This window comes from Grus americana, chromosome 13 (genome assembly GCF_028858705.1).
Source record: "Grus americana isolate bGruAme1 chromosome 13, bGruAme1.mat, whole genome shotgun sequence".
NCBI lineage: Eukaryota > Metazoa > Chordata > Aves > Gruiformes > Gruidae > Grus > Grus americana.
This window is the reverse complement of record NC_072864.1, coordinates 13689349-13716776: the sequence shown is the minus strand read 5'-3', so window position 1 is coordinate 13716776 and position 27428 is coordinate 13689349. Positions and strand designations below refer to the sequence as shown.

The 27428-nt window shown below is 39.2% G+C and overlaps 2 protein-coding genes across 2 annotated transcripts in view; both read right to left on the bottom strand.

The window, feature by feature from the left end:
- The window catches only part of C13H19orf12 (chromosome 13 C19orf12 homolog), a 32498-nt gene extending 31208 nt beyond the window's left edge, over window positions 1-1290 (bottom strand). The window contains exon 1 of the mRNA XM_054840549.1: window positions 1174-1290. The gene's annotated coding sequence lies outside the window, so the exon portion shown is untranslated. The remainder of the gene's footprint in view (window positions 1-1173) is intronic.
- LOC129212231 (uncharacterized protein F13E9.13, mitochondrial-like) lies at window positions 1287-27397 on the bottom strand. Its single transcript, XM_054840547.1, has 8 exons — window positions 27304-27397; window positions 27004-27079; window positions 25713-25795; window positions 17911-18091; window positions 10474-10624; window positions 8193-8320; window positions 2132-2227; window positions 1287-1852 (listed from the first exon to the last, which is right to left on the bottom strand). Exons 2-8 carry the CDS (start codon window positions 27074-27076, stop codon window positions 1830-1832), a joined length of 735 nt encoding a protein of 244 aa, XP_054696522.1. The 5' UTR covers window positions 27077-27079; window positions 27304-27397; the 3' UTR covers window positions 1287-1829.
- Between the last annotated feature and the right edge of the window lie 31 nt (window positions 27398-27428).

Sequence of the window (27428 nt, the reverse complement as noted above, 5' to 3'; positions counted from 1 at the left end):
AATACACAAAGGTGAAAAATATGTACTGATTTAAGCATGCTGGTATTACTGATATCTAAATTCATTCTTTTTATTTAATGTGGTGTTTTTCACAATAAAGAGGACATAAGACAGCACTCATTACTCAGGCTAAGAACTTAAAGACAACCAGATCAATGCTTTACCTGGTAAATATGCTGTGGGTGAATAAGTGTGTGGAAGACACATTTAGAAAGCATCTTCATGATCCTCAAGTAATTCTGCACTGCCTATATGAGCAGCTTGGAGATAGAGCTGCAGATGCAAGGAGTGAGGAAGATGATCTGCATTTCCCCTCCAGACTGTGGCCAGTACAAGACTGAGTTAGCTCTCAGCTAGACTGAGTTTCCTGATACCTGTGAAACCACATGAATGCTCCTGCTGGCATGAGAGAAACTGTGGGGACAAGTGGTTGGGACAGAACTGTTGGTTTTGATGAAGTCCAAACACATGGCAGATTAAAATGCCTGTGTAAATGTGGACTTCGGAAAAAGTAGTGCTGGTGCACTAAGTAGGCACCTGAAGGGATTTCTGTGCATTGAAACTTTGTCAGTGTATTTAGGAGGAAAAGGGAGAAAAGCACAAGAATGTCAAGATTGTCATAGGGTCTAAGGAATCTCTTTTCCAGGAGGTCAGCACACCAAAGATATTTCACTGCTTTTGATGGGAGTCATGTGGGAGACAGACTAGTCCAGAAAGAAGAGACACAAGAAGACTTAATTCTCACGTGTGATGTTCTGGAATCACCATTATGTTAATGAAACTAAATTTCTTGAAAATCTTTTTGCCTTTGGAAGGAGGATGTATCTTTTGTTCAGAGAAGCATGGGCACTCTGCCAGCTGACAAAAAAAATGTGTTTGTATACTTGCTTTGATATCTACAATATAACTTTCATTAGCATCAGCAGAAGCCTGATGCATAGATGTCAAGGAAAGAGAGAGAGATCCCAGAAGACAAATTCGGCTCCCAGTCCCAAGAAATGAAAACATATGCCCACATTTTATACAGCCATGACATAACAGGTATTCTTTAGGTTACTTTAAACTTCCCTAGAGCTAAAAGATAAAATTCAAGGGGAATCTCTTACAATATACACAGTGAGACTGTCATATTTTTCCTCTATGTTCTACAGAAAAATTAAAATCTCTGTTTACCTGTCAGCTTTGGTAGAAAGGTTCCCATCATAATTACACCTTGTGTACTGGAAGGAACCTGGCAGTTTTTAACATCACTAATACTAGTCTGGAGAGGTACAAAGCTGTAGGAGTTTGCTGAAAAACAACAACAAACCTTTATTAAAATTCCCAATTTTTGCAAAAAACATTTTGACTAAATTCCAAATCTACTTAGAATGTAATTAAATATTTACATTTATTCTCTAGTAAGTGTAAGTAAATCAATTTCCCAATTATCTTAAATTTTTGTATGGTATACAATTACTACATTTTTGTAATAAATGCACAATTCTAATGAAAAAATAACGATCTTGAACTTTAATAGAGCCCTTCATTTGAGGAGATGAAAGTGCTGTACATTCATTCATTTATTATGTCTTACAACCCCCATGTGATGTAGGTACTATTATCATCATTTTACAGATGGGAAACTGGAAGGCTAATTAACTTGTCCAATTTACAATACTTTTAGCTGTAAACTTAGGGCATCCTATTGTAGTCACAGGCAAAACAAAACGCAGCTCACCTCTGATGAATATTTACTACAAATTCTTAAACTCCATAAGCGTTTTACTTATAGGAGAGAATATATTACACAAGCCTTCAGAGAGTTGGTTTTGCATTGGCGATGGCTTTCAGTGCCACAGAAACGTGCTGCCTAGAAACCAAACATCAGAGCACCAGTTTATTGTAAAGTGTCACCATGTTTCCCAGCTAGTTACAGAGATGATGGGTGTTTTCATTTAATGTTATTAGCCATTCAAGCACACATTTGTGCTTTAATTCTGTACGATGTATCAAACTGCACTTATACACACACAAAAAATAGTTTGCTGACAAAATCATCCTCTCAGTTTACTTATGTGTTCCATAAATTTCTTTACTCTGTCAGGATCGACAGCATTTGCCCAATAACCTTCTTTCTTGAAATACGAACCAATTATTAGAGCGTTTGCATCCAAGTAACTCCTCACATTCTCCAGAGTCACTCCAGACCCAATCAACACAGGAATCTTCACAGCATGTTTAACCTCTGAAGAGAAGAAAAGCAAAATTAGGGTTAAGTCCCATCTTTGAAACTCTATCAAGACTAATTTGTGTAGTTTTTTCAATGCTAAAGAAAGGTGAGTATCAAGAAACTCATGATCATGGTATTTTTTACTTCTATAGAATGAAAAAACCTCTCTAGAAAAAACACCTTTGGCTCTGAACAGCTGTTAAGAAAAATCTCACTTTTATTTTGCATTCTGTTGTTGTATGAAATGCTACAAGAGAATATTCCTGGTCATATATCAGAGGATGGTTTCAGTGCTACGGAAGACATGAAAGTTGGCTCTTGGTACCACAGCTGTAGCCCTCTCTGTTCTCAAGGAACAAGGTTTAAGCAAGATTAAGTCAAATTGGCTGGTAAAGAATGTACTGCATTTTACTATATTCTCTCAAATTCATTTTTATTCCACATCACTGGTAAGAAGAGATGCGATGCAGGAAGTTTTTGCACAGCAGGACCAGACTCTTTCACTTACTGTGACCGTTACCATCACACTTAGAGGCTCCGTTGTGTGTGAGGTACTACACATACAGAAGGGAGCTATGTTTATTACTGTGTTGTAGTAGCACTCAGTATAGATTCCAGGCAGACCAGGTCCATTGCCTTGACAAAGGATTTACTGATGCTGAAGTGACCATGTGGGCTCCCATGCTGCATGTGGAATCTTAACTGTGTTCTAGATTTCCCTCACCTTAAGACATGAATAATCACCTCCCCCAATATTTCCACAAAGTAATCAAAATACAGCTACAAGGATAAGATACCATTTTTGTTTCCATTCATTTTATCAGCTCAGATTCTTTTTTGCTAGTCTGGTGAGATCATTACAGTGGCAGAACTATTCAGCAGAGCTGTGCTCATTACAATGCTTCAGTCATCAGTTTAAATCACAATAATGGTAGTTGGACTGGTGTGTATTTCTGCCAGGTCTCCTTGCTGAATTTATGCTATGTTGACAACTAGTAGAAAATCCTCAGCAAAGAAACAAGAAGGGCCTTATTCACAGGGAATGGAAAAGGAACATGCTCCCTACTTCATGATAAATTTCAGGGACATGGACAAGCAAGCAGTGGTCTTATAGACTACAATGATTGCTCCAGCTAGTTTACCAGAAAGCAGAAGACACTACTGATAAAGACTTCTTCTCTTTCTATGAACGGCAAAGGAACAAAAAAAGGCAATTATTTTTTCTATATACTGTATGTGTTACTTAATCATCTGACCTTTTACCTGGCTCCAAAAGGAGCAACAGACTTATCAAAACCAGGGCTCAAAAATATACAGACCCCAAAATAACACTTCAGATTTCAGTCTATGGTTCAGGTGATCACATTCACTGTGAAATGCATGCATTCTGACAGATCTGACTGTGCAGCAGGTGATACATGGCTCAGTCACTGTACTTCACATTTTTTAGAATAAAACCAAAAGGGGATGGCTGTTTTGACCATGGAAGGGTTCCCCATTGATAAATAAAAGGTTAATAGAGTATCTTCTGCAGAACTCAGGTCAGTACTAGCTCTGGAAAAATAAAAGTTGAAAAAATCCCAGTTCAAGAATTACTAAGCATCCTTCTCATCCTTCCATTTCACACTGACCATGCTAAGAATCACTCATAGGACCAGATGCTTCATCCCTTACTTACAGAAAGGTTATGAGGCATTACTTCTGACCTTTAAAAACATATAAATTGCTTTAATTGGTGATAAACTGATGTAAGATGGTCAGAGCTTGAGGTAACTAGGGAAAGCATATGCAACATACAAAAGTCTGCTTCAAAACACTATTTGTTTAAATGAAGTTTCATCAGAACCCTAACTTATTAATTATGCTTCAGGGAAGACTAATTATTTATCACCTTCCTACTTCACTGAAGAAAGAGGATCAATTAAAATGCTCTTGAATCTCTTCTTAGGTCACATGCCTGATCATTTTTCCATCTAGGAACAATAACTCCTTCTTACGAACATTTTAACACAAAAATAAAACCATTCCACACAATCCTTATTGAAAATTTTAAACAAAGTTGGATCATGCACATATGATTAAAGCTATAGTTATTTCTATGCATATTTTATATTCTTATAGTTGTCCTGCTTACAGGAACAAAATAATTCACATTTAGTTATTTATAGCATTATTACTGAAATCCTGTTCTAGAAAAATCAGATTTTTATTTATACAGTATCTATGTGCTCTTAGAAATATCGTACCTGCTTTACATAGATACCAATGCATAATTAAGGTGCTACAACTGACCGCAGATTTGTGTGACAGTACTTTACTGTATTCCCAGAGGAACTGCATTCCAAGTCAATATTTGTTTTTATGACAAGTGCGTAAGGCACATTAGCAGGTAGTTGTTTTATAATTATTTCGCATCAGCAGGAAAAAATGAAGAGCCAAATAATTAAACAGAGTGTGATCACATGAGTGAAAGACAATAGCTTAGCCCTACAAGGCAAAGGGTAAAAACCAGTGAAACCCAAGGCTGCTGTGACACTATAAAAAAACCCCAAAGCTTTCCAAAGTAGCAAGATATCCAACTCCTGCTGAGATTCATACATGACATGCCAAGTCCACACACATCTCCTGTGCTGGAGATTTATTCAGATTGATAATGTGAAGAATGGCAATGGGAGTGCTCAGTCTGCAATGAGTCTGGGTTACCTAATTAGGTATGCTTCAGATGCTACTTTTAAGTCGTTTCCAAATACATCAAGGCCTAAAGTTGATTAGTAGAAGGTGATTTGTCTATTAGCTGTGTTACTACAAATTCTAACTTGTAAAAGAAAAAAGCAACAGCACCAAGATATGCTTTTGCATGGCAATGTTCAGTCACTGTCAAGATGTCTCTAAACACAGAGCCTTGCTTAAATAAAAATCTCTCAGCTTTCTTCTTCTGATTATATTTTGACATAGAGAAAAGGAGACAATTTTGTGATGTTACAGTAACAAGATCCTAAAGTTTACACAACTTGCACATTTTTCTATTTCAGTAAACTGTAACTAGAGGGCACTGTGCTCTTTCTTGTGACAGTACATCTGCAGACATGTCTTTAATAAAATCAAATGAGATGGTGCTTGGTTGCAAAGCACAATGAAAGCATTTGAACTATGGTATGCACAAGTTACATGAAATAAAGGCCAAATGCTCCTAGCTTGAAAACAATGGTGAAGAGCAGCGTAAAAATAAGCACCACTGTGCCAATAACTTGCTCGGCTACTCTTCTTTATCAGCTTTTTCATATGCAGTAATCACTGTACCATACACAACACTGTTTATGGTAATGCTCCACTGTAACACATTTTAGTTTTTTAATTCAAAGGACTTTTTCTCTGTCATTAAACCTAGGGCTTACAAGAAGTACAGATCAGAGACATCTCCTGTTTATCTCTACGAGCCTCTATTTTGACCTAAACGTACCATCGAAAGGTGAGAGGGTGAATCAGTCTTGATGCCCCTTTTGTGAACAATAACTAAGGAGACAGTCACAGCCAACCGTTGGGTTTCATGATGTACCCCCTGTTCCACTCATTACTCACCAGAGGCCATTTGCCTTATTCACACAGGTAACTAGGCAGTCATGACACAAAGTTTTGGTCACTAAAAATCCAGACTGGATGTGAAGCAGGTATTTCAGCAGTTATAGCCAAAGAGAAAACCCGATAGATTCGCTCTCCAACCAAAGAACATTTTACAGTGTAGCAAACTGGAACAAACTTCTATAACCTCTTAAAGGAAAATATGGTTTATTAAATAAATTAATTGTAATTCAAAACACTCAGCTATAATTCCTGCTCCTTAATAACCTCAAGTCTGATTTTAGGCCTCTTACTCCCTCAACCACTGTTGCCTTGGTATGCTCAGGGAGCCCTGGAGCAAAGTCTGCCAGCCGCTGCAAGGAGCGATGCTGATGGTTGCCTACAAGAAGGCAACGACACAAACTACAAACAAAACCCTACTGAAGACAGTTCTCTGGCTTGACAGGGAAACACTCATTTCCCACATCCCATCACAAATCAGTCAGTTCAACACAGACACAAAGGCAAAACCACTTCTATATTACTGCATGACAAAGCTAAAAAAAAAAATGACAAAAATCTCATCAGTCTCTTGGTTCTGCTTTCAAGAGATGCTTTGCAGTGTGATGAAAGGTGCCCAATTGTGTGTATCATCGTAATACAGCACTTCCAGGGCTGCATAAATTTGTGAAATGCAAAATTTCACTCACATCAACACCAACTTTGTAGACTGTAGATCTGATTCCTTTTAAGAATCTGCTGACATAGATATGCCTAATCTGTCATTTCCTTCTACTCTGGAATATTGATTCTTAAATTCTTCTCTTAGCTGTTTTAAGCCAACATTCTTCTCATAAGAGGGCCTGTTAACATCCAAAATGCTGTGACCTAAGTAAAATAAACCTATGATCTGCAGACTCTTGTTTTCATAGCATAAATCCAAACACAAAATTAATGGCTGTACTTCATTACAGCTGCCAACTGTGATTCATTTTGTTCTTCAGACCCAGAAAGAGAAGACGGCAGAGACGGACATGTTTGTTCATATGAAAGAAAAGCAGAAGCCATGGTGCTGTCCGGTCGGAGTCCTGTGATAAAAAAAGCGTGGGCCTAGAGGTCAGGTTTTGCTCTCTGATGCAGGAAATCAATGGAGGTTGCACGTGTATATGTGAAAGCAGAATTTAACCTAGGATTTTGCCCTAAGACTTATGAAATCTTTACTTTCAGGGTCTCCTGTTCCATGTACCATTTCTAGTTGACTATACCAAGAGACCCAACTAATTCAAGAGCTCAGTGTTCACACCAAACCATCATTTTCTTTTTAACATTGGTGACTGAAGCATAGTCATTTATAACCTATTATTTGTCACAAAGTTTAATATGTACGAAGTAAGAACCCATTTTGACAAGTTCAACATTCATTTTAAATGCTGTTAAGCACATATGATATAGATAAACCCTGAAAATGCTGAATGATTTAATGTTATTTCAAACGATGTTTCAGGTCCAGATAGCTATGGCAAGTAAAGTATGTTTTTCACTCTGATCAGCTAACATAAGTTGTATACAATACACCTTGCACTGGAACTTCAAAACACGCTAAGTTAAAGCATGTCAGCAAAAGTAAAACCTAAAAAAATTACACATTCTATTTTATGTAGTGAGACTCTCAAAATTCAAGCCATTAATCTAAATTAAAATTATTGATGAAAATTTAATGCCCCCATGACAGAACTTTAATTCTAGCATGGGAGCAGTCTAGTTTCATGAAGACAGCCCAAACTTATGCCAATATAAAAATATGAAGAATCACATAAAACTTTTGCAAAGGTCAGAACTCATAGGTCAAATGATTCTCCCTTGATAAAGTCCACACTGTTTAAAAACTATTTTCATGTAATATCTTTCTATCTACCAACAAACCTGTATTTTTTTTTAAATCTTCCAAGCAGTACTTTCCCCAGTATTGCTGTTTGGAATGTTGCCTTATCAAAATGCCCCTTTTCCTGTAGGAATTCCATTTTCATTGTGAAAAATAAAAATGCTTAACTCCTTCAATGAAAACATTTATAGTTAGTTAGTTTTCTAATAAGGCTATGAAGTGGCTTTTTCTTATATTAAGACTTTTTAGAATTAGAACAGGGTGTTTTAACAGTTTTACATACTTTTTTCATTTCAGCCCCAGTGTCATAAAAGCTTGAAATAATTTTCATTTTTGTCCCACCAAATTGTTGTTTAGAAACATATGACAGCCAATCTGAATAGCACCTCAATCACATTAGTTCTGCCGTATCAAATCAAACCCTACAGTGAGAGCTTCTTTTCTTCCCCTTAAGGAACAGCGGATATATAGATTTCCTTCTACATTAATCCAGAAGCTGATTCACTGCCTGTTGCCCGACCTTCATATGACAGCTCTCACCTTTCAGCTCCTGGGGATCTGCAGGCAATCCGGTAGCCGTGCCAGTCAGTACAACCCCATCAGCCAGGAAGAGCTCGGCAGCCGAAGCGGTCTCGGCCACACTGATGTCTGCTGTCAGGGCATGAGCACTGTAAACAGAGGGAACATAACAGTGGTTACTGTCAGCACACACATTTGTTATCCATCTTGTTGAATGTTTAGACTGCATTTCTTCATCTTCCCTGCTGTCAGAACAGTCAAAGGCAGGCTTTGTGAGAGGGTAAGGGTCCCGTTTTAAATTGGGAAGTAAAATTGCAATATAAACAGGAGGAAAAAACCCAATCTTTTCCATCAGGGAACCATAATTGATCGGTCTATTGCTCTGGGTCTCCCATCTCTAAAGAGTGATTGCTAAGTGTGAACTACCAAGTGTCAATTGAGACAGCTGCTTACATGTCGAGCACCTGTATTTCAGAAATGTTGAGCACACACAGCTCTCTGACTTCAAGTGGGAGCTGTGGATGTGCAGTCATTCATAAATCATATTCTGTTGCCTAGAACAGAATTAACACCCTTTACTTCATTTCACAAAGTCCAACTAACAGAAAGTATAGTTATTACCTATGATATAATCACAGGAATCATCTTACACAGCAGATATAAACATCAATTACCTGCAACCTAGCTTTTCAACAGCAGTCTTTGGTATATGGGTGACGCACTTTGTCTGAAACCTATAGCAATACCAGCTTTTAATTTAAATGGTTCTAAACTTTGAAAGAATTCCAGCCATTGCTGGTTCAACACCTGACTTTGTTGTTTCTCTATTTCCATTTAAGCAGAAAACAATGGCTATGGCCAACATGTTGCACTGATGAGTGGTGATGGAGCCAACCTCTTTCCTGGATCAGACTAGATGGACAACACTGTTGGGGGGTGGGCCATGCTCTGGCCATAGAGGCAGTACATGTGTGCAATGCATTCCGCTCATGGTGATGAATGCAAAAGGAAGTACACTAATTCCCTTTCTGGAGAAAGGCAGGCCTATACCTAATACGTACAATGAGGATGAAATGGGGCTTAAGAGTAGCAGGCGCCCTAAAAGTAGGGCATGGAAGGTAGTCGTAACATAGCACGTAGACTACAAAAATAGTTTCTCCCCATTTAAAGGAGGCTAGCAGCTCTCAGTGGCAGGCATATTTTTCTACATTAAAAAACTCAACCAAAGTCCTTTAACATCTCCTTTTCAGCTTACGAATCTGCCTGAAAAAAACCCCCCTCTTTTCCTTTCTTAAGAAGCAAATCCTTTGAACAACAGTAAGTATAATCCAAATACCCATTCATCAGTTGTCAAGACAAAGGGAAAAAATCATGATACAATCAATTTATTTATTACAAAAAAATCTAATGCAATGTATTTTTTTTACATATATACCTAAAGAAATCATTAGAAAGAAACTACGCTGAAAAGATTTTAAAACCTTAATTTGACCATGCTACATTGTTTCCTTTCTATTTTGAAATTTACTACCTTTTATTAGGTATTTAAGATCTTCCAGACTTGGTTATTCTCATGATTATCCACATACTACACACAAACATTTTAATTAGGTTATTTAGCATGTATAATACATAACACTTGAGCAGTTCTTCTGGGGAAAAAAACAACCAGAGTGACATCTAAATAGCTGAAAGTACCATGTGACAGTTACGATAAAGTATCAGCAGAAAAGAGACTGGATTCATCTGTCATAAGTTCTTTCTATTTGATAATCATAGAACATAATCCGTACATAGACAGCACTGATTTAAGTAGAAGAAACCAGTATTATTGGCATGAAGGAGAAAAAAAGAGAATAGCTTTTTAAAATGCCAAAATATTATGATTTGGATGCTTTCATATGGCAACTGCTTGTGTAAATAAAAATAATGTTGGATGCCTAGCCTCCAGAAACAAAATTTCTTTAAACATAATAGGCATACACACTTGTATACACACATACACAAGTGTACAAAATCTCACCTAATACCAGATGTAAGACTTTTGCAGTCTGTATTTATAAATCCTGAAGGTTAAACAACTGCAAACTTCACAGATGCAGCAACCTGCAGCTTACATGTGCAAATTTGGTTTTAAACATATACCTGAATATCACTGCAGGACTTTCCTTGAACTATAAAGTTCTCCCTATATCATTAACTCTCCTGACACTAAATAGGCATTAAAAAAAAATCAGAAAATGGAGAAAAATATAAGATCATTATAACATTCATATTTACATAAAATATTGCTTGTATTTACCTATGTTTCTTTTTAATATCAGCAAAAATCTGAATGTTCTCTGCTCCAACTTGTTTTCTGTACCGTAGCAGGCTACCTGCACAGGCATTTATAATCCCTTCATCAGCAACATGAGAAAACACGAACCCTTCAGCCCGGATAAAATTAAGACCTGAAAAAAAAAATAGCAATATCTTAGTTAAAACTGAAGACTGAAAACCAGAAATACTCAATATAAACAAAACCTCACCTTACTGCCCCTTTTATTTGATCCCAACACAAGTTGTTCCATAGGCTCTAAGACTAACCAATCTTGGTTTTCCACACATTTAAGTTTTACAATCTCTATTTTCACCCATATTCTCTTGACTATTTCTTTCCATCTTAGTACTTTCAACTCCCTTCTCTCCCATGGAGCCCACCAGCCTTCTCCCTGTCCCTATGGTTCCCTTCTCTTTCTCAGCCCCTATCAATTTGTTCCTGTGCAGCTCAAAACAGGCGGCTGCACACCCTGACCTGCCTCTTGTCATGACATGCCAGTGGGCACATGCCGACAGAGGAGCAGGTAGGTCAAAACACAGCTCCTCTGTTCTAACGAAGTGTCTTCTCTCCAAAAAGGGTCATTACATTGGGTTTCTCCTCTCCTTCCTGATACTCTTTCATTGCACTACTTATTTCCCAACATCTATTCCCCTGTTTAACATGCCTGAAGTTGGCCATCAGGTCAAAAAAAACCATCGAGGACATGGACACAGAGGAATAGCATTAAGTCTTCTTATGTCTTAGCAACACAGTTTCCACCATATTGATTAACTTTTTGCACTAGGAAGGTTTTGTGCGGTGGATACTTTACAAGAAGATTATGAACAGCAATGACTTCACACAGGCCATTCATCTACCCTCAGGGACCCCCTGCACAGCCTTGAAATACTGAAGTCATGGGCCATGGTGTAATAAGCCCACAGCTGTGAGGCACAAGATTGAATTCACACTCCCTTATTGTATTTCCCTCTTCTCTCCAGTCCTTCCTAGTCTTGAAGTTTATTTCACCTGCCACTTAACATACATGTAAAGGTTCTGCACTCATCTTGTGCAGCTTTCACTTTAGAGGTCTCTTCCTGGCCCTTCTGAAGCTCTGCTGCTGCTCCAGCTTTGGAGTCAGCTGCACATTTAATTAGGGTGACATCACACCACAGAAACCAATGCATGTGAAAGCAGCCATCAAGGATCCATCCAATCCCACCCACCAGAGAACTGCTTAGGCGAAGAGGCCTCACCTTATCACATTTCAAATGTAAACATAAACAATCTTTAAAATGTATTTACCAAATGATAAGGTGCCTGTTTATTTTAAAATTTCAGTTTCATTCCAAAAGCCCTGAAGTTGCAGAAACAGAAGCTTATGCCTGATAGAGAAAAACCTGTACAGCTTAGCAACACAGGCTCCAGCTAACAAGAAACATCAGAAGAATGTCAAATCAAAAACGAGCTGTCCTATGCCTTGAGATTAGGGGGTGAAAAGCATGGAGTCTCCTTGGGACCGAAAGACAAGAGCATGCCACAAGTATAGTTACAGGTGCTAGTAGACATTGGGTAATAAACACAGTCCAAATAGCCAGACTGATTTCTCCATCTAGGAACAAAAAGTGTATGTTCTATTTAAATCACCCAAGTTTACAGTACAATTCAGAGTTAAATAGGAAAAACTACTTCTCCTCTAATGACACTATTGATGAGTCCAGAGATATGTTCCATTTTCACAGCAATCATAATGTCTAACTCAGGACAGAGGCTATTCATTGAGTAATTTCAAAGTCACTGCTTACATGTTGTTTGTTGATGTCTGGTTTGTCTTTCCTTAACTGAGTAATTTAAGACTTTCTGCTAAACATTAGGATTGTACTTAGTTTAACAAGGCTGCACTCTATCTGGGTTTTTGGGGGCTATGAAAACACAAATTTTAACCAAGTCTAATAGGTGCAGGCACCAAATCATTACCCTTCTGTTTCATGAAGCCATAATCAGATTCTGCTAATGAATTCATTTTTACACTCATAAAATTGTGAGAATACTATTGCTTATTTTCACATTTAGCAACTTGAAAAGTAATAGCTGTTGAATAGTAAATGGCTAGTTCCATTTCTGACTTGTATGGGAACAAAAAAAATTTGTAATCTCACTGGAAAACAAGAACAGGAAATTTCCAACAAAACCTAATAAATGGAACTTCAAGACTATATTAAGAACATGCAATCAAGTAACCAGCCACTGCAGGGCCTGCTCAAGGAACTAGAGCTTGTCTCTTTTTCAAAAGTTAATGTTACTCCACTTACTTTAATCCTACTTAAACAGCTTTACCTAAACAGCTGTGAAGGTCTATCAATTGTAGAGAAAAGCTTTATTTTTTAGTTTCCTTTCCATGATAAGTTATGATTAAAAAAAAGGACAGACTGAAACGCTTTTGTTGGGTGAGAAAATATTGCAAGACTGAGTTGATGGAGGAAATAGTAATTTTACTTTATCCATCTTAAATGCTGCAAATATGCATATCACTGCATTTTAACACCCCAAAACAGGGCTTCTCAATGGTTGCATCCAATTCACTGTCTCAGGTATGTTCCTTCCTTCAGTTATAAAGTCAAGAGGACTAGCTGGGAGCTAGTACTTACTGCTTTCACAGAAATGAGACCTGGCCTCTGCAAGGCAGCAACTCCTGGGTGCTGCTGAATTTTGGACTTGAGGCAAACATCTCTGCCTTCACATAAAGGCAAGATGCAGCAGCTAACTGTACTGGAGGCATCTTGTTTTATACACGCAGTAAATCCTGGCTCCTAGCTCTTCTTGCCTTCCTAATCCAAAAAGAATCTGAAAGACTGATTTTGTGCTGAAAATGAAAACTCGGGAGTAATGACTGCCTGCTATTGACAATAGAAGCATACAGTCTCCATGCTGCGAAGACCCTTTACTACTCAGGACATTGTCTTGCAGCAGCTCCTTCCATGCTCAGCATGAATGGCAGGCCTGGGAGAAGCATCTCCAGCAGAGCGCTCACTGCCTTGCTCCACAGCACCTGCGGGTGCTCAAGGCATGCACACCCCTGCTGCCATTCTCAGCTTAGCTGCCTCTGCACCACCACAGCATTAGTACGGTGGCAGTTAAAAAACCAAACAAGCAGCACACAGCTCTGCCCAATTCTATCCCACCTTAAACAGTACCAAGGGCTGTAGCAAGTGAATTCCTGTGGAGGATATCTCTGCTGGTGGATGAGGGCACAGAATTGTCTCAGACAACAAAGCTGTATTTCTAAAAGACATGGAGATATCTGGGTACCTGGTATATCTTCTGAGATGAAGCCTCACTTAATCAGCTACCAACTGCATCATTATCATTGATGAAGACTTAATTCATAAATGAAATTTCAGTAACGTGATCCTTAAAGGAAAAAAGGGCAGTTTCAGTCAGGTGGAGATACAGTCAGACTAGATGATCATTTTAAGTCCCTTCCAACTGAACTATTCTATTCTAAATTTATGAGCTAAGATAAACTTAAAAACTGAGCCCTGATTCATGATGAGTATAACACAGGCTCACCCAGGTATAAGGAGGCTACACTCTACAGTAGACCCAACACTCCTTCCTCCCAGGCCCCCAGACTGAAGCTCTGGCCAGAACACAAGAGCAGAACTTGCTTCTGGCCCATGTGCTTGGGTTTCCACCCCATGGAGTCAAGATACAGCAGGGAGGGGTACCTGGAATAGCAGAAGTGTTCAGAGATACAACTGTGGGGACTGTTTTATGCCTCAGAGATCAGCAGATGGCCAGGCCAATATTCCACAATGGCAGTATTTCTTGAAATCCTTCTTACCATTAACTTTGTTTCCATTAGTTAATGATGGGTCAGTTATTTCTTTCACTGCTGTATGTTGGTAATGGAGAACATGCAGAAATGCAAAATAATAAAGGGAATATCACCAGCATATATGCCCTCTATTATAAAGGCTCTGCATCTCCTCTGCAAAGACCTACACTGGTAGATTAGAGCCAAGCAAAACATCTAACACAAGGAAAAACACAAATAGCAGCTGAGGGCTTTTGGGCAATTCCTTTAGACACAACAGTCCCTTCTGATATGAATAGTGCTTCACAGTTAGCAAACTTTCAACAAAAGAAAAGCCATGTAATTTGGAAGTAGATCAACCACAAACATGAGTACATGAAATTAACACAATGGTTAACTTCAGGAAACAAGACACACTGATAAATAAGGAAAACTAAACACTGTGCCTAAACCCGACCCAGACTTGATGAACATATTGTAGACATTCCCAAGCACTGAGAAATGATAACCAGTAATATTTGCTAAACAAAAATAAATTAGGGAGCATTTGTATTTTTATCTCCTCTACAAATGCTCATAGAAGCTGCTCATATACATCATTCTGTTTCACTCTTGAGCACATGTAGTTAATTAAATCAGAAACTACAAACAGGAAATTATACACCTCTAAAAAACACATGGTACACCTGTTAATAATGAACCAATTGAAAAGTAACCCTAGCAAACAAATTCTGACTTGCTTCTCCACAAAGAGCATCTGAGGAAAGAAAGAAGATAATACAGTCTTTGGAGGATGTCATTAAAATGAACTATTAAGAAGGGTCATTTTTCTGAGAATAAGTATTTGAGATTAAGATGGCTTCCAGTCAAAAATATAAATACAAAACTGTACTATTCTGTATTGCCTCTATGTTTTGCAGTCTATGGTTCCTTAGGGACATTACTGTATTTTAAATTAAAATGCCTACATTAGAAGAGTATAAAAATTGAGCAGTAGAGGACTTTAATTTTAAGAAAGATGTGACATGAATCTCCCTCACTATTTGTGTACACCCATTTTTGAGTGGGCTGACATTGCCACATCTGCCCTGAGGAATGGGGAAATCCGGCAGCTTTCAACATAATCTCTTGAAGTCAAAAGTGAAAGCAAAAGGTCAGACACAGTGATGCCGGTTTGTGGGGCAGAGGGAGGGAGAACACGGGCCCTGCCACGAGGCCCACGGCAGAAGGTGGCCATGGCCTACTGGATGGTTGCCCTTGGGCAACCGCCTCCTTCAGCCCCCTGTGGTGGGCCTGTCCGTGAACCAAGAGCACTCAGCACTGGTGTAACAGTCTGCAATAACGTTTTGGAGCTGGGAGGATGTTGGCAACAACTGTTTTGGCTCAATAGTTCTTTTTTGGTAACATGAGGAACTGCTTGTTTCTGTCAGAGTGGAGACACAGCAGTTCCCTTTTTCCTCAAGATCCCCCCACTATTTTCCTACCTCTGCCCCATGCCTTTGCTGAAGCACCCAGAATGAACATGTTCTTGCTGGCATTCCTCCCTTTAGGTGCCTAATTGAATAAATGTACGTTGCCTAAAGAACCAAAATAAATTAAAAAAACCACTCCACTTTCTCAGATGCCTCATCCCCTGATATATTACTGTTATTTTCAGATTTATCCAATACCTTGTCAATATGCTAGGAAAATTCAGTAATTTAATCTGTTACTATTCAGCTACCCACAACATGTTTATTAGCATAATCATGTTATTGATGTTGAGCTCCTTCTAGCCACACTGTAAACCTGCTGACTTTTTTCCCCCTTTACAAAATAAAATCGTTACCTTCACATAGAGACCACTTACGCTTTCCCTGTGCAGTTCTCTTCAGAGCAGTTATTTCTACTGAGATAGGAGTTTCCACATGGAAAATGAAATGACTGCATAGTAGCAGGAGATGCTACATACGCTTTTTAGCTAAAACACCTTCAGCAAGTTATTTTTTGTAGCAAAAGCATACAGGGCTTGCTTTATTAATAGCCACCTATTAAAACTGTATTGACATTAAAGTCACTACTAAGTTGCTAAAGAAAAACTACTCAAAGATTTGTTACCTACACAGCAGCACTCATTTTACTATGATTTTGCTTAAAGTGATTTTCTTTTCTTTTGCTTTCCTGTTCAGTGAACTTGAGACAATCATTTTTAGAGAAGTGCAATGAAACGCATTAAGCACAGGCCCTTCCTAGCTGGTGTTCTCCAGTTACAGAGCAAATAGCGCAGAACAGTAGTAGAGCTGAGCAAAACCCAAGCCCTCCAGGAACTTCCTCCCTCATTAATAACTGCTGAGAGGTAAGAGAAATACATTGTCCCCACACTATATCCCTTATTTAGTGATCAATTTCGCTCCTAAAAGGATGCATAACTCACTAACAGTTTGACTATTGCATTTAAAAATAAGATGTGTAAATATCTTTGCAAATGCCTGTGTGCCTCAAGTATCCTACATGCATACAATCCCTAAAAACTAAAACTTGGTTCTGTTAGCAAGCATTTTTCTTTTAAGTTTTCATATAGGTTCTACTACAGCAATAAATAGTAGGTTTTGTCAGTTTGCCAAGTAGCTGGATACCTTGAAAATGGCAACTTCTGATCTTAAAGCACTCCAAACAAATCTGAGTTCAAAAGACATCTACGAACAAGAATTCCCCCAACAAAAAAGAAATTTAAGACTTATAGAACATATCCAACATAATTTGCAGATAAGTTAGCCTACATTATTTTACCTGAAGCACGGCTTTCAATTAACACCAGCATCTTTTAGTTTTGCATTCTTACAAAATTCTGCCTGTTTTTAAGATTTGTACATTCAAAAATGTGCACCCTTACTGTAATCACATATGCAATTTGGGTAAAACCAGGCATTAACCCTCAATTTATGAAGTGTTTAGGAAGTACAAGCCTTCCATATTAAACCAGCCTCCATCTTTAAATCATGGAATATTACATATGAAAAACTAAAATTGCTTCAGCAAGCAGTAGGAGCAGAAAGGTTAGCAAGTCTAGGGTTCGTGCAATAAAGATAGATTAATTTGTATTTAATTCCCTCAAATGCAATTTAATTTTAAGTAGTTTGGCTAGCTGTACACTCAATTTTTTTTGTTATTAGATAAAAAGCTTAATTCCATCCATTCATTAAAAAAGGCAATGAAAACTTAGTTTTAATGGATAACACTAGTAGCAACAACATATAATTAGATGCTGAAACGGGATGCTCGACCACAGTGGGTTAAATTGATCCTCAAATATAATTTAACTGAAGTAAATAGAGTTACACCAAAGGTGGCTTTTAGACATGAGTAGGTTTAAACTAATCATTATCTTTAGACAGGTTTCACCTAGAAAGCTGCAGCAGCGGCCTTGGGATTTTTAGCTGCCTCCAACTGAAGCAGTGCACAAGTATCATCTATTATAATCAAGCAGGCATCTTTCTCAAAATCTAATTTCTGCTTTTTCAGGGTACAGTGAGCTTTTCATGTCTCATTTTTCATGGTATCTATGTTAGTACAATGCACAATTTGCAGAGAGTAAATGCCATAGCAAACAACAGTAGTAACTGATGAGTCATTTCTATTACCTGCAGCAAGAGCAACTGCTATTGCCTCTTGGTTTGCAGCACACAGGATCTGGACACCCAGCGCGAGATGGGGGCAGGTTTGTCTCACTGCAGCACTAATGACTGTCATTGCTGCGGTTACTTCAGGCCCAGGACACACTGTGTAAGGAAGATCATGCATATTTTCTACTATCAAGCCATCCTGTGGAGATTATGGTAAAGAAATATGATTAAACTGGGGAAAAAAGGAACTTAAACGTGGCTAGTTTACCATTACGCTGTTTTGTATTAAAAGACACGTGAGTTTAAAGGTTTTCCTTCAAAGGAAGGATTATCTACAGTAAATTGTGTTGATGCATACAGCTACTTATAAAAGTGCTTTCATCAACAGCATGGTATTTTCAGGGAAATCATGAAGAGAAATAAATGTGATTTTAATTATACATTCATCAATTTGGTTTCCTTTGATCCATCCTAAAATGTGAACTATGGGCGAATGAGTTAAATCTTATACCTCATTAAAAACAGTGTAAAGTCAAACTTCAATTATCCAAGTGGAATACAGGATATTGAGTATGTTTGGATAACAGAGGATTTAGAGATAATCAAGGCAATTTTCAATTCAATTAATGTCAGAAAATAAGTGTTATTTTGGATAAATAAAGGAATTTTTTGTTTGACTATTAATGTGCCTATTTGCAGCGTGCCTAACACCACAGTATTATATTAACTATTGATATTTCTCCCATTTTGGATTCAGAATTACTTGAAGGAAGATATTGCTATTTATTATCTACTATACCTCTCACTCCACATGGACATACTCTTAGCAAACAACAGAGCAATGATAAAATACTCTGCTGATACAATTTATGCAATTTATTGAAAATCTTTGCACATTATCTGGTACGTTGTACTTTTCCAATCATTGTATAGTATATACCAGAAAGTTTTCAGCAACTACAAATCATATATAATTTTGTCAAGGAGTAATAACAAAAGTATAGCCTTGAAACATATTTCAAGCCTGATGTTTTGCATTTGAAGCAAGAATGTCAAAAGAATCTAGAAATTTCTCACCTGCTTCAATCTAAAAATACACAAAGTTTAATAGACAAATTAATTGCATATATAGAAAATAAATTCCACTCTCTCTGGAGTTTTATCTCACACATCTTAATTCTTTAAAATGAGAGCTTTACATTTCAAAGATATTGCAACTGAACCAGAATAGAAAGAAGAACATTTGGGGGAAAAAAACAACTAGAGATTAAACAAAGAAGTTTGGTTCATAATAACGTAGAGAATCACGAAGGGGGAAGAAAAGGTTTCCTTTTTAAAAAACTTTCATATGTAACGCTTCTTTAATCTTTGCTGTAGTGTAGAAGCCCTTTTGGCAGTAAAAGATAAGACAGTATATAAAATGCAGTCAGCATTTAATGGCTGAATTACAGGCTAAACCACAGACATCATAAATGAACACCTAACATGGAGGAAAACTGAGAACAGAAATAATCCAGTGGAACAGTAGGGTCAGTCCACAACCCACGTAAATTCAGTGCACCAGGGTACAGCTGCCTTTACCAAATGACTTATAGCTGAGTATTTAAATACGCAAAACACATGCTACATTAAAAACAAAAGGATACAACCTATCAGTGGAAAAAGTGATCTAATACTATGAGCACTCAACATTAGACCTACACACTACTTGGTGCCATTCATCAGCATATTTAATTACAGAATTCCAGTCCAAGAAAACTGCAACTAGGCAAAGGAAAGCCAGATATGGCAACTAACCAAAACATCTATCCTTGATTTTGCTTCTACACCCAATTCAATGTATAATTTAACATCCACACTTCTCTACCTGTGATGGGAAGTAGCCATATGACAAAGATGACAACCAGTCCTCAGAAAACCCATGGCATTTTAAGGGGAAAAAAACCATCACCACCTTTTAGCCAGTTTCTCTGGGATGAGGTCAGGACTGTTCCAAGAAACCTGAACTGACCAAATGGTGCTGTACCTCAGGCACAACTACTGAATCCTTTGTGGTACCAACAGAAAGAGAAATCCCTTAGCCTTTTGCCTTCTGTACACATAAATACCTTAGGTCAGTTTAATCAAGAATGCAAAGTTGGTCAGTAATAGTATGTGGCAAAAGGATTAATGTAGAACTATAATATTTTAACAAAAGAAAACAAACTTAAAAAATTGCGATGAACCCTCAAAACCAGGTAATTCCTTGAGGCTACAAAACCTGGAAGCCCTTAGTCCTTGGCTCAAGAATGCTCTACTTGGCAGACTTCACCCAAACCTGGATAGCTAGGAAACTCCAAGCTTATCATAAGGGCAAGGAGCTGGGATCTACAAACCAGAACCCCCAGGCTTTCCGGCAGTCAAGAATCAACCTCAATAGGACAGGCAAGAAGAAAGGCATCTGGGAACAGGGCTTCAGATGCTCAGCTCCTGAAGAGCTGTGCTAGTAGCTGAAAAAGCAGGAGAACAGATTGGCAGAACTCCACAGGAATTCCACAGTGAAACTAAGCTTTCTTTGAGTTGCTACTACTTTGACAGCTCAGGATTTGCATAAAGCAAACTATTCCATTAGATACATTAATGAATTAATTCATTTAAAAATAATTAAAAACCCTAGCCATACTACTGTGCATAAAAAGTATCTGATTGAATTCTAGTTCAAAATGCAGGCATATGGGAAGATTCCAACATTCTTCTCTTCTGCCTTAAACTTACTATATTCACATTTCAGCAGTTGTCTCTCCCTATAGCCTTAAGGTCCACGGTTGCACTGAATATTTTTGGTATTACTTTCTTTGGGTACCATCTGATAGACTATGTTCTTTTGCATATTATGTTTTGTTTAATTAAAAGAGAACAACATACGTTCTGCAATACAGAGAACTGAATTACAGATGCAGTAACTCAAAGCTTTCTTTCATATTTTATAGAAAAATATAACACCACAGATTTCTGTGTTTACTGAATTGATATGTATATAAACCAGACTTCAGCACTATCAGACAGCTAATTAAAATGGTGGAAAGAAAACAGTTATGCTAAATTAAAGTTCCTGGAACTTAAGCTTATAGTTTAGACTATGGGAACAGCTACTGTATTACACCCTCCAAAGCAGAATTTATTTAGATAGTAAGAGATAAAACTCTAGCAAATACCTTTTGTGCTCCTTTTCCACTGAGTATTTAGATAATTTAAGTGTTGCTTATATATAATAGCCTTATTATAAGTAATCCTCAAACAATATATTTCCTTTTTACTTTGAATGACTTCTGAAGTGCTACATATGCACAAAGTGCCTCTTGTATCACAGTTAGCTACTGGAAAATAGGTCATTTAAATAGCTCTCTGATTATATAGAAAAATAATTTCCCTAGCTTTATTCCACTTACACAAATGACCTCTTAAAACACTTCAGCCATGCACATACACATATCACAGCACAAAAGCATCAAAAATAGTCACAACATTATAAACCACAACAGGTATAACAATCTTACAAGCTTTAACTCTGCACCAACTTTAACCCCAGCGTTTCCCCTAAAAGAAAGGCTTTACCTACAGACACATACATAATAATACAAACCCTTGCAAGCTTAAAACAACTACTTTTTCCTACAGGAAGAAAAGGGGCTTTTTGTACCACACCCATGATTATATAGGCTCAGGTGTGTACTAAGACAATTACAGCCTTTCTCACCACTACAGTCATGTGCCCCTTATAAAGGAAATCAGGTGCCTTTGTAGAGCATTTATTTGCAATGTTGAGGCACACCTTCCTGGCAATTCCTTTAAAAACTTCACCTCCAGAGCTAAGAGATTACTGCCTCAATACAGTTAAGTAGGTATTGTATGTTCTCCTGCATATACCATGGGAGGTATGTCCGCTATTTTATTCCACTGCAATAGAGCTAAGATTTGAAATGCTAACTTCTGTAATCCATGTGATAACATGTTTCTATGTAGAAATACTAGTTTATTCTATCTCAACTGTTATTAAACTTTAAGTAATTTGAATGCTAACTATTATTATAGTTATAAGAATAAAAGGCTTAAAACTTTCTATTTCTTAAAAGCATCAATATAAAACATATACTAGAAACTCTCCTTCTGGGTACAGAGACTAAAGAAGGGTCAGGAGGATCAGAATAGTAAAGAATGTATCTCCAGAGACAGCATTGGTAAAAAAAAAAGCACATCTAAAACATCGTGTGGTGAGAAGCACTATAATATTTGCAATTCAATGTAGCTTTATAATTTGGGGATTTTTTTTAAAGAAATAGTTTTACTTATGGTATCTCTAGTTGTCTTTAATGTCAACTACTCAAGTAGCTACAGCTAGATAATAGCAACTAGTAGTAAAGTGATCTATATCAATGAAACTAGAGGGAACTTGTGCTCTCTTTCTGGCTATAAAGTATCACCCAGGCTGAAGAGAATGAATTAAAGTTAACTTGAATATATATTTTGCATTTTTCTTAAACAAAAGCAGATATACAAATTGGAGGGATCATAATGCCTTATAGCTTGCTGCTTATAAAACCTTGTCTAGGGAATTTCATTGTTTAGCAACATGCAAGTACAAAGCATATACATTTTGAGCACAGATGGCTTCCTAACTGAGCACTCACTTGTTTTCATTACTGTGCTGTAATATCACAAATCTTTCATATTTATTATGTTAAGCTGCTAATGTGCCAGACAAGTCACCTTTTTCTGAATATACTAGGATTTACTTCTAAGTGCAATGCATATTGAGTGAGCAAGACCATATACTTTATTTTTAAATGTTAACACCAATTCAAGCAACTTGAGACAATATGCGAACATCTAGTAGCAGCAAAATAGTTACATATCTTCTTAAAGGCTACTGTAGACAGCATTTGGAAATACTGTCAGTGGAAACATCTGTGGAAAAAAACCTTTATGTTTCTAGCTCCTCTTCTAGAAGAAAAAGACTGCTTAACAGGTCAGTTGGAGTACTGAGGGGAAACCCAAATACATCAAAAGAAGTGTGACCAGCAGGCTGAAGGAGGTGATTCTGCCCCTCTGCTCTTGTGAGACCACACCTGGAGTACTGTGTCTAGCTCTGGGGCCCCCAACATAAGGACATGGAGCTGTTGGAGTGAGTCCAGAGGAGGCCACAGAGATGATCAGAGGGCTGGAGCACCTCTCCTATAAGGACAGGCTGAGAGAGTTGGGGTTGTTCAGCCTGGAGAAGAGAAGGCTCTGGGGAGACCTTATAGCAGCCTTCTAGTACCTAAAGAGGCCAACAGGAAAGGAGGAGAGGGACTGTTTACAAGGGCATAGAGTGATAGGACATGGGGTAATGGCTTTAAGCTGAAGGAGGGGAGATTTAGATTAGATATTAGGAAGAAATTCTTCACAATGAGGGTGGTGAGGCACTGGAACAGGTTTCCCAGAGAAGTTGTGGATGCCCCCTCTCCCTGGAAGTGTTCAAGGCCAGGTTGGATGGGGCTTTGGGCAACCTGGTCTAGTAGAAGGTGTCCCTGCCCACGGCAGGGGGGTTGGAACTGGATGATCTTTAAGGTCCCTTCCAACCTAAACTATTCTATGATATTCCCATTATAGAAGCAGGATGGTTACTTTGGAAGAGTGGTGATCTTTGGGCAAAAGCTGGGAAGCTCCTGAAGCACCCATCGTGAAAACTTGCACTTCTCTTAAAGCACCAGGAAAAACTAAACAAGTGAATTGCAGAAAGTGTTAGGCAACCATACTGATATTTATGGATGCCCTCCTGATTATCTCTGACCTTTACAGCATTAGTAAAGGATTTGTTTGTCATATTGCTGTAAGACTATTATGTATGGACCTTTAGAATGAAGATTGGTGTGGAACATATACTGATGTTCTTGTGACTTCTACAGGAAATAGACTAAGCATAACTTTAAGCCCTGAGTTTGTCTAAGTGTGTAGAGAAATAACAGCATTCACCTCATCTGTCTACCTGAGAGAGAAGTTTAAAAATATATTCAAGTTCAGAGACTGCAATGCAGTAGGAGAAAAGGTAAACCAGTTAGACCTGGAAGAGCAAAATTTATTACAACTGTTGAAAAGACAAAGTTTAAAACATAAATTTAAAATTTTGTGTTATTACTGATTTTAAAGCTTGTCTTAAAACTCCTCCAGCTTTGTGCATGCCAGCAGTGAAAGTAACCGCTTCTGTATCCTCCCTTACCTTTAGGTATACTTGGGTGTTTTCTCCCTGCTGCTAAACGTTTCAATGTGTAATTATTAGTAAGGGAAATGGGTAAACAGGCACTGGAATGTGGGGCAATGGCTTTGAGTTACAGATCACTTGTGAACCACTTCCGCTAACACAGGAAGACAGACTAGTACTTGCTACTCTTCTGATGTAGATCAAATCGTGTTATACCTCATGTTGATGCTGTAACTGTAAAGACAAAATATAAAGTCACAGTACAGCATACAGAGCTATTGCACACCTGTTCTTTCAGGAGGTATGAAAAGGAAGAAAACTTACTCATTCTGTACAACTTGCAGTTAGAGATTATTCTAACTGTGTGGACATCTTACATGTGCTTATCTGTTTAAAGGCACTGAAGCCCACCTACGTAAACATCATTCTTCTGCACTGCTCTTTTATCCTTTCAGCAATTCTGTTCTCAGGATTCTTTCCTAATTTAACCTTACTAGTTTCTGCCCATAACCTACTTCATGTGACTTGTCTTGCATTTTGACCTTGGTCTTCTATAATTCAGACTGAGCTCTTCTGTTTTGTTCAGCCTGTAAAATATTGTTCTACCTTATGCCATTAAAAAGGTTTCAACTGGCCTGTTGTTAAAGTTTTGCAGAAAACAGTAGTTCAGAGCAGTGACTACTTGTTCATTTAAGACATTTTCAAACCTCAGACATTAGGACACCACCTTATCATTCCAGAAAACGTACATAATACTGTAGGCAGGTCAAAAGAAAAAGCATATCAACACCCAAAGACAAGGTGCAATGAAATGTTTAAAACATATCTGACCTTTCAAAAGGACATACACCCTGTTAAAATAGACTGACCTATGAAGATTACTACACCACTTTAGGTCCAATTGCAATTCAGTCAGTAGTACCTGCCTCTTCTTGCCTCTGGCTGAGACTGGCCTTTTGGGCCTTCTCTTCTAGATGCACAACCCAGGCATGCCTGCTGCCAGGGGGCTATGATAGAAGGGTTAAAGAGGGCAGAAAAGGGCCTAAGCTTTTTTTAGTCCCTGAATAATCTATGCTGTTTTGGCACAAACACAAATGTGGGGTGCTCCTGCACCCCAAAGTGACTGAGGTATGCATGCAGTGCCTCAGCTGTGCACATGGCATTCCTCTGTGACTTTGGGAACCACTGTTGTACAGAGCTAAAAATAACAGTGGCCTGTCAGACCGGATAACGAAGCTTTCTACAGCCAGATACCTAGAATGCCATCAACCATCCATGTTGCAGTCAACATTCCTTTTTTGTTTTCTTTCTTCCCCTTAAATTGACTTGATTATTAAAAATGCGTGGTAATCCAACTTGAGCAACTCGAATTGCATAATTAGAATCTAAGCTTTTTCAATTATTCTGGGTGTATGTGATAGTTATTTCAGGTTTTGTAATCTAGAAGACCTACTTACTCTGTTGAAATAAAAGATGTGGATTTAAATACCTTCCTAAACTGTGTGGTTTAAGATGCATTTGATGAATTATAGACTCAAATATTGGCTATGCAGAAGCAGCTTTGTGTAAACGCTGCCATAGGAGGAAGAAAATCAAAACTTACAACTCCAGCATCCTTGTAAGCTTCTGCCTCTTGACAAGCTTGATCAATGATTTGGGTCAATGGAAGAGAACTTCTTGGTGTCCCTGCAAGAATAATGCTGCTTACCCCAGGGCACGCACAAACCAAAACCACATACAGTAATAGCTTTCAGGTAGGATAACTATAGGGATTGGCATACTGAAATAGGGAGAAATAGGGTAAACTTGCTAAAAGGCTGCTCTATCTCCTTGTGACGTGGTTTAGTGGCATCTCTTACCTTAGCTGAACTTGACAGATCTGCTGTAACCATTCAGCTCCTAAATCTGAATCACAAAATTGAAGAATATCTGCTATAATCTCTTACTGCACCAGGTCTGCTCTCTCTCTCTATTATTCCTGTACTACTTATAGCTTGTCTTGCATTAGTGATGCTCCACACAATACAACCTATGGCAAGACTGACCTGTAGGTCTGCAGAATACCTATGTTAAACACCAGCCAATTTAAAATCAGTTAAAGCTATCTTAAACTCTAATCTGCAGGGTTGATTGTATCTGATCTTCAGTATAAGTGCTTCATGGCAGAAATGAACACGCATGGATTTTGAGTTCAATGAGTTTCTCTTAAGATCAAGTTCAAAGTCGTTCCTGATACTTTGGCTCCTAAAGCCAGGCACTGAGAGTCTGAAAGGGGGAGTGTGATGAGCCCTCTGACAACTTTGTTAGATGGTCTGATTTCACAGCGTGGGGAGAGCTGGCATTAGTACCTGGAGGCTGCTTCTGGGAAAAGTGGAGCACAGCGAGCTCTGGACACCAGCCTGTCCAGGGGAAGGTGAGCTGCTGTAATCAGCTCTGGTTATGCTGAGCCCCTGGGAAGGTGGATGGGGAGGTCAGGGTGGAACAAACCCTGCCTGTTGCCTGAGCTTCCATTTGCCTCTCGGGACCCCACGAGAGCGTTACCCAACATCTATGTGGTCCCAATGTTCATTTGCATAATTACCTAACCATTGCCTCTTACAACACAGCAGTGGACAGCTCACCAAAACCAAACCCTTGTTTTCTCAGTCTGCCTCCCTGCACGGAAGCGTCTCCTGCCTCTGGCACCTCTAGAAAGGGGAGATGCCCAAACCTGTGGCACTTCACGAGGCACCCGCGGCGGTGGCTGACGGGACGGGCTTCCAGGGGAGCGGGCTTTGCTCCGGGGGCTGCAGCCGGCTAACGGGTGACGCCGACGACAGGGCGGCCGGTCCCGGTCCCGCCGGCTGGCCGTCTCAGCGGGCGCAGCGCCAGCGGGCCGCCCGGCCGCCGCTTACCTGGCAGCGCTCCCACGTGCACCACCCCGACGACCGCCGCCTTCAGCCGCCCGAAGAGCCCGGGCGGCCGCATGCCCTGCGGGAAGGGAAGGAGGGAGGGGATCAGTGGGGCCGGCCAGCGGGGCGGGCAGGCGCCGGCCGGCCATGGCGGCGGCCTGCCTCTCGCCGCGGACAGGCCGGGCCCGTTCCTGTTCCCGCTCGCGGGCGGGGCGGCCCAGCCCCTCCCGTCGGCTGCCTCCGCTCCGCTCCCCTCCGGTCCCCTCAGCTCCCTCACCCTCCGCTCCGGTCCCCTCCGCTCACCTCAGCTCACCCCGCCGCAGCCAGCCCGGCGGTGTCCACCTGCGGCGGCCGCGCGCCCTGCTCCCGCCGCGGCTTCCGCGTCGGCGCGGCCGGCCCCGCCCCCGGCCCGGCCCCCGGCCCGCCCC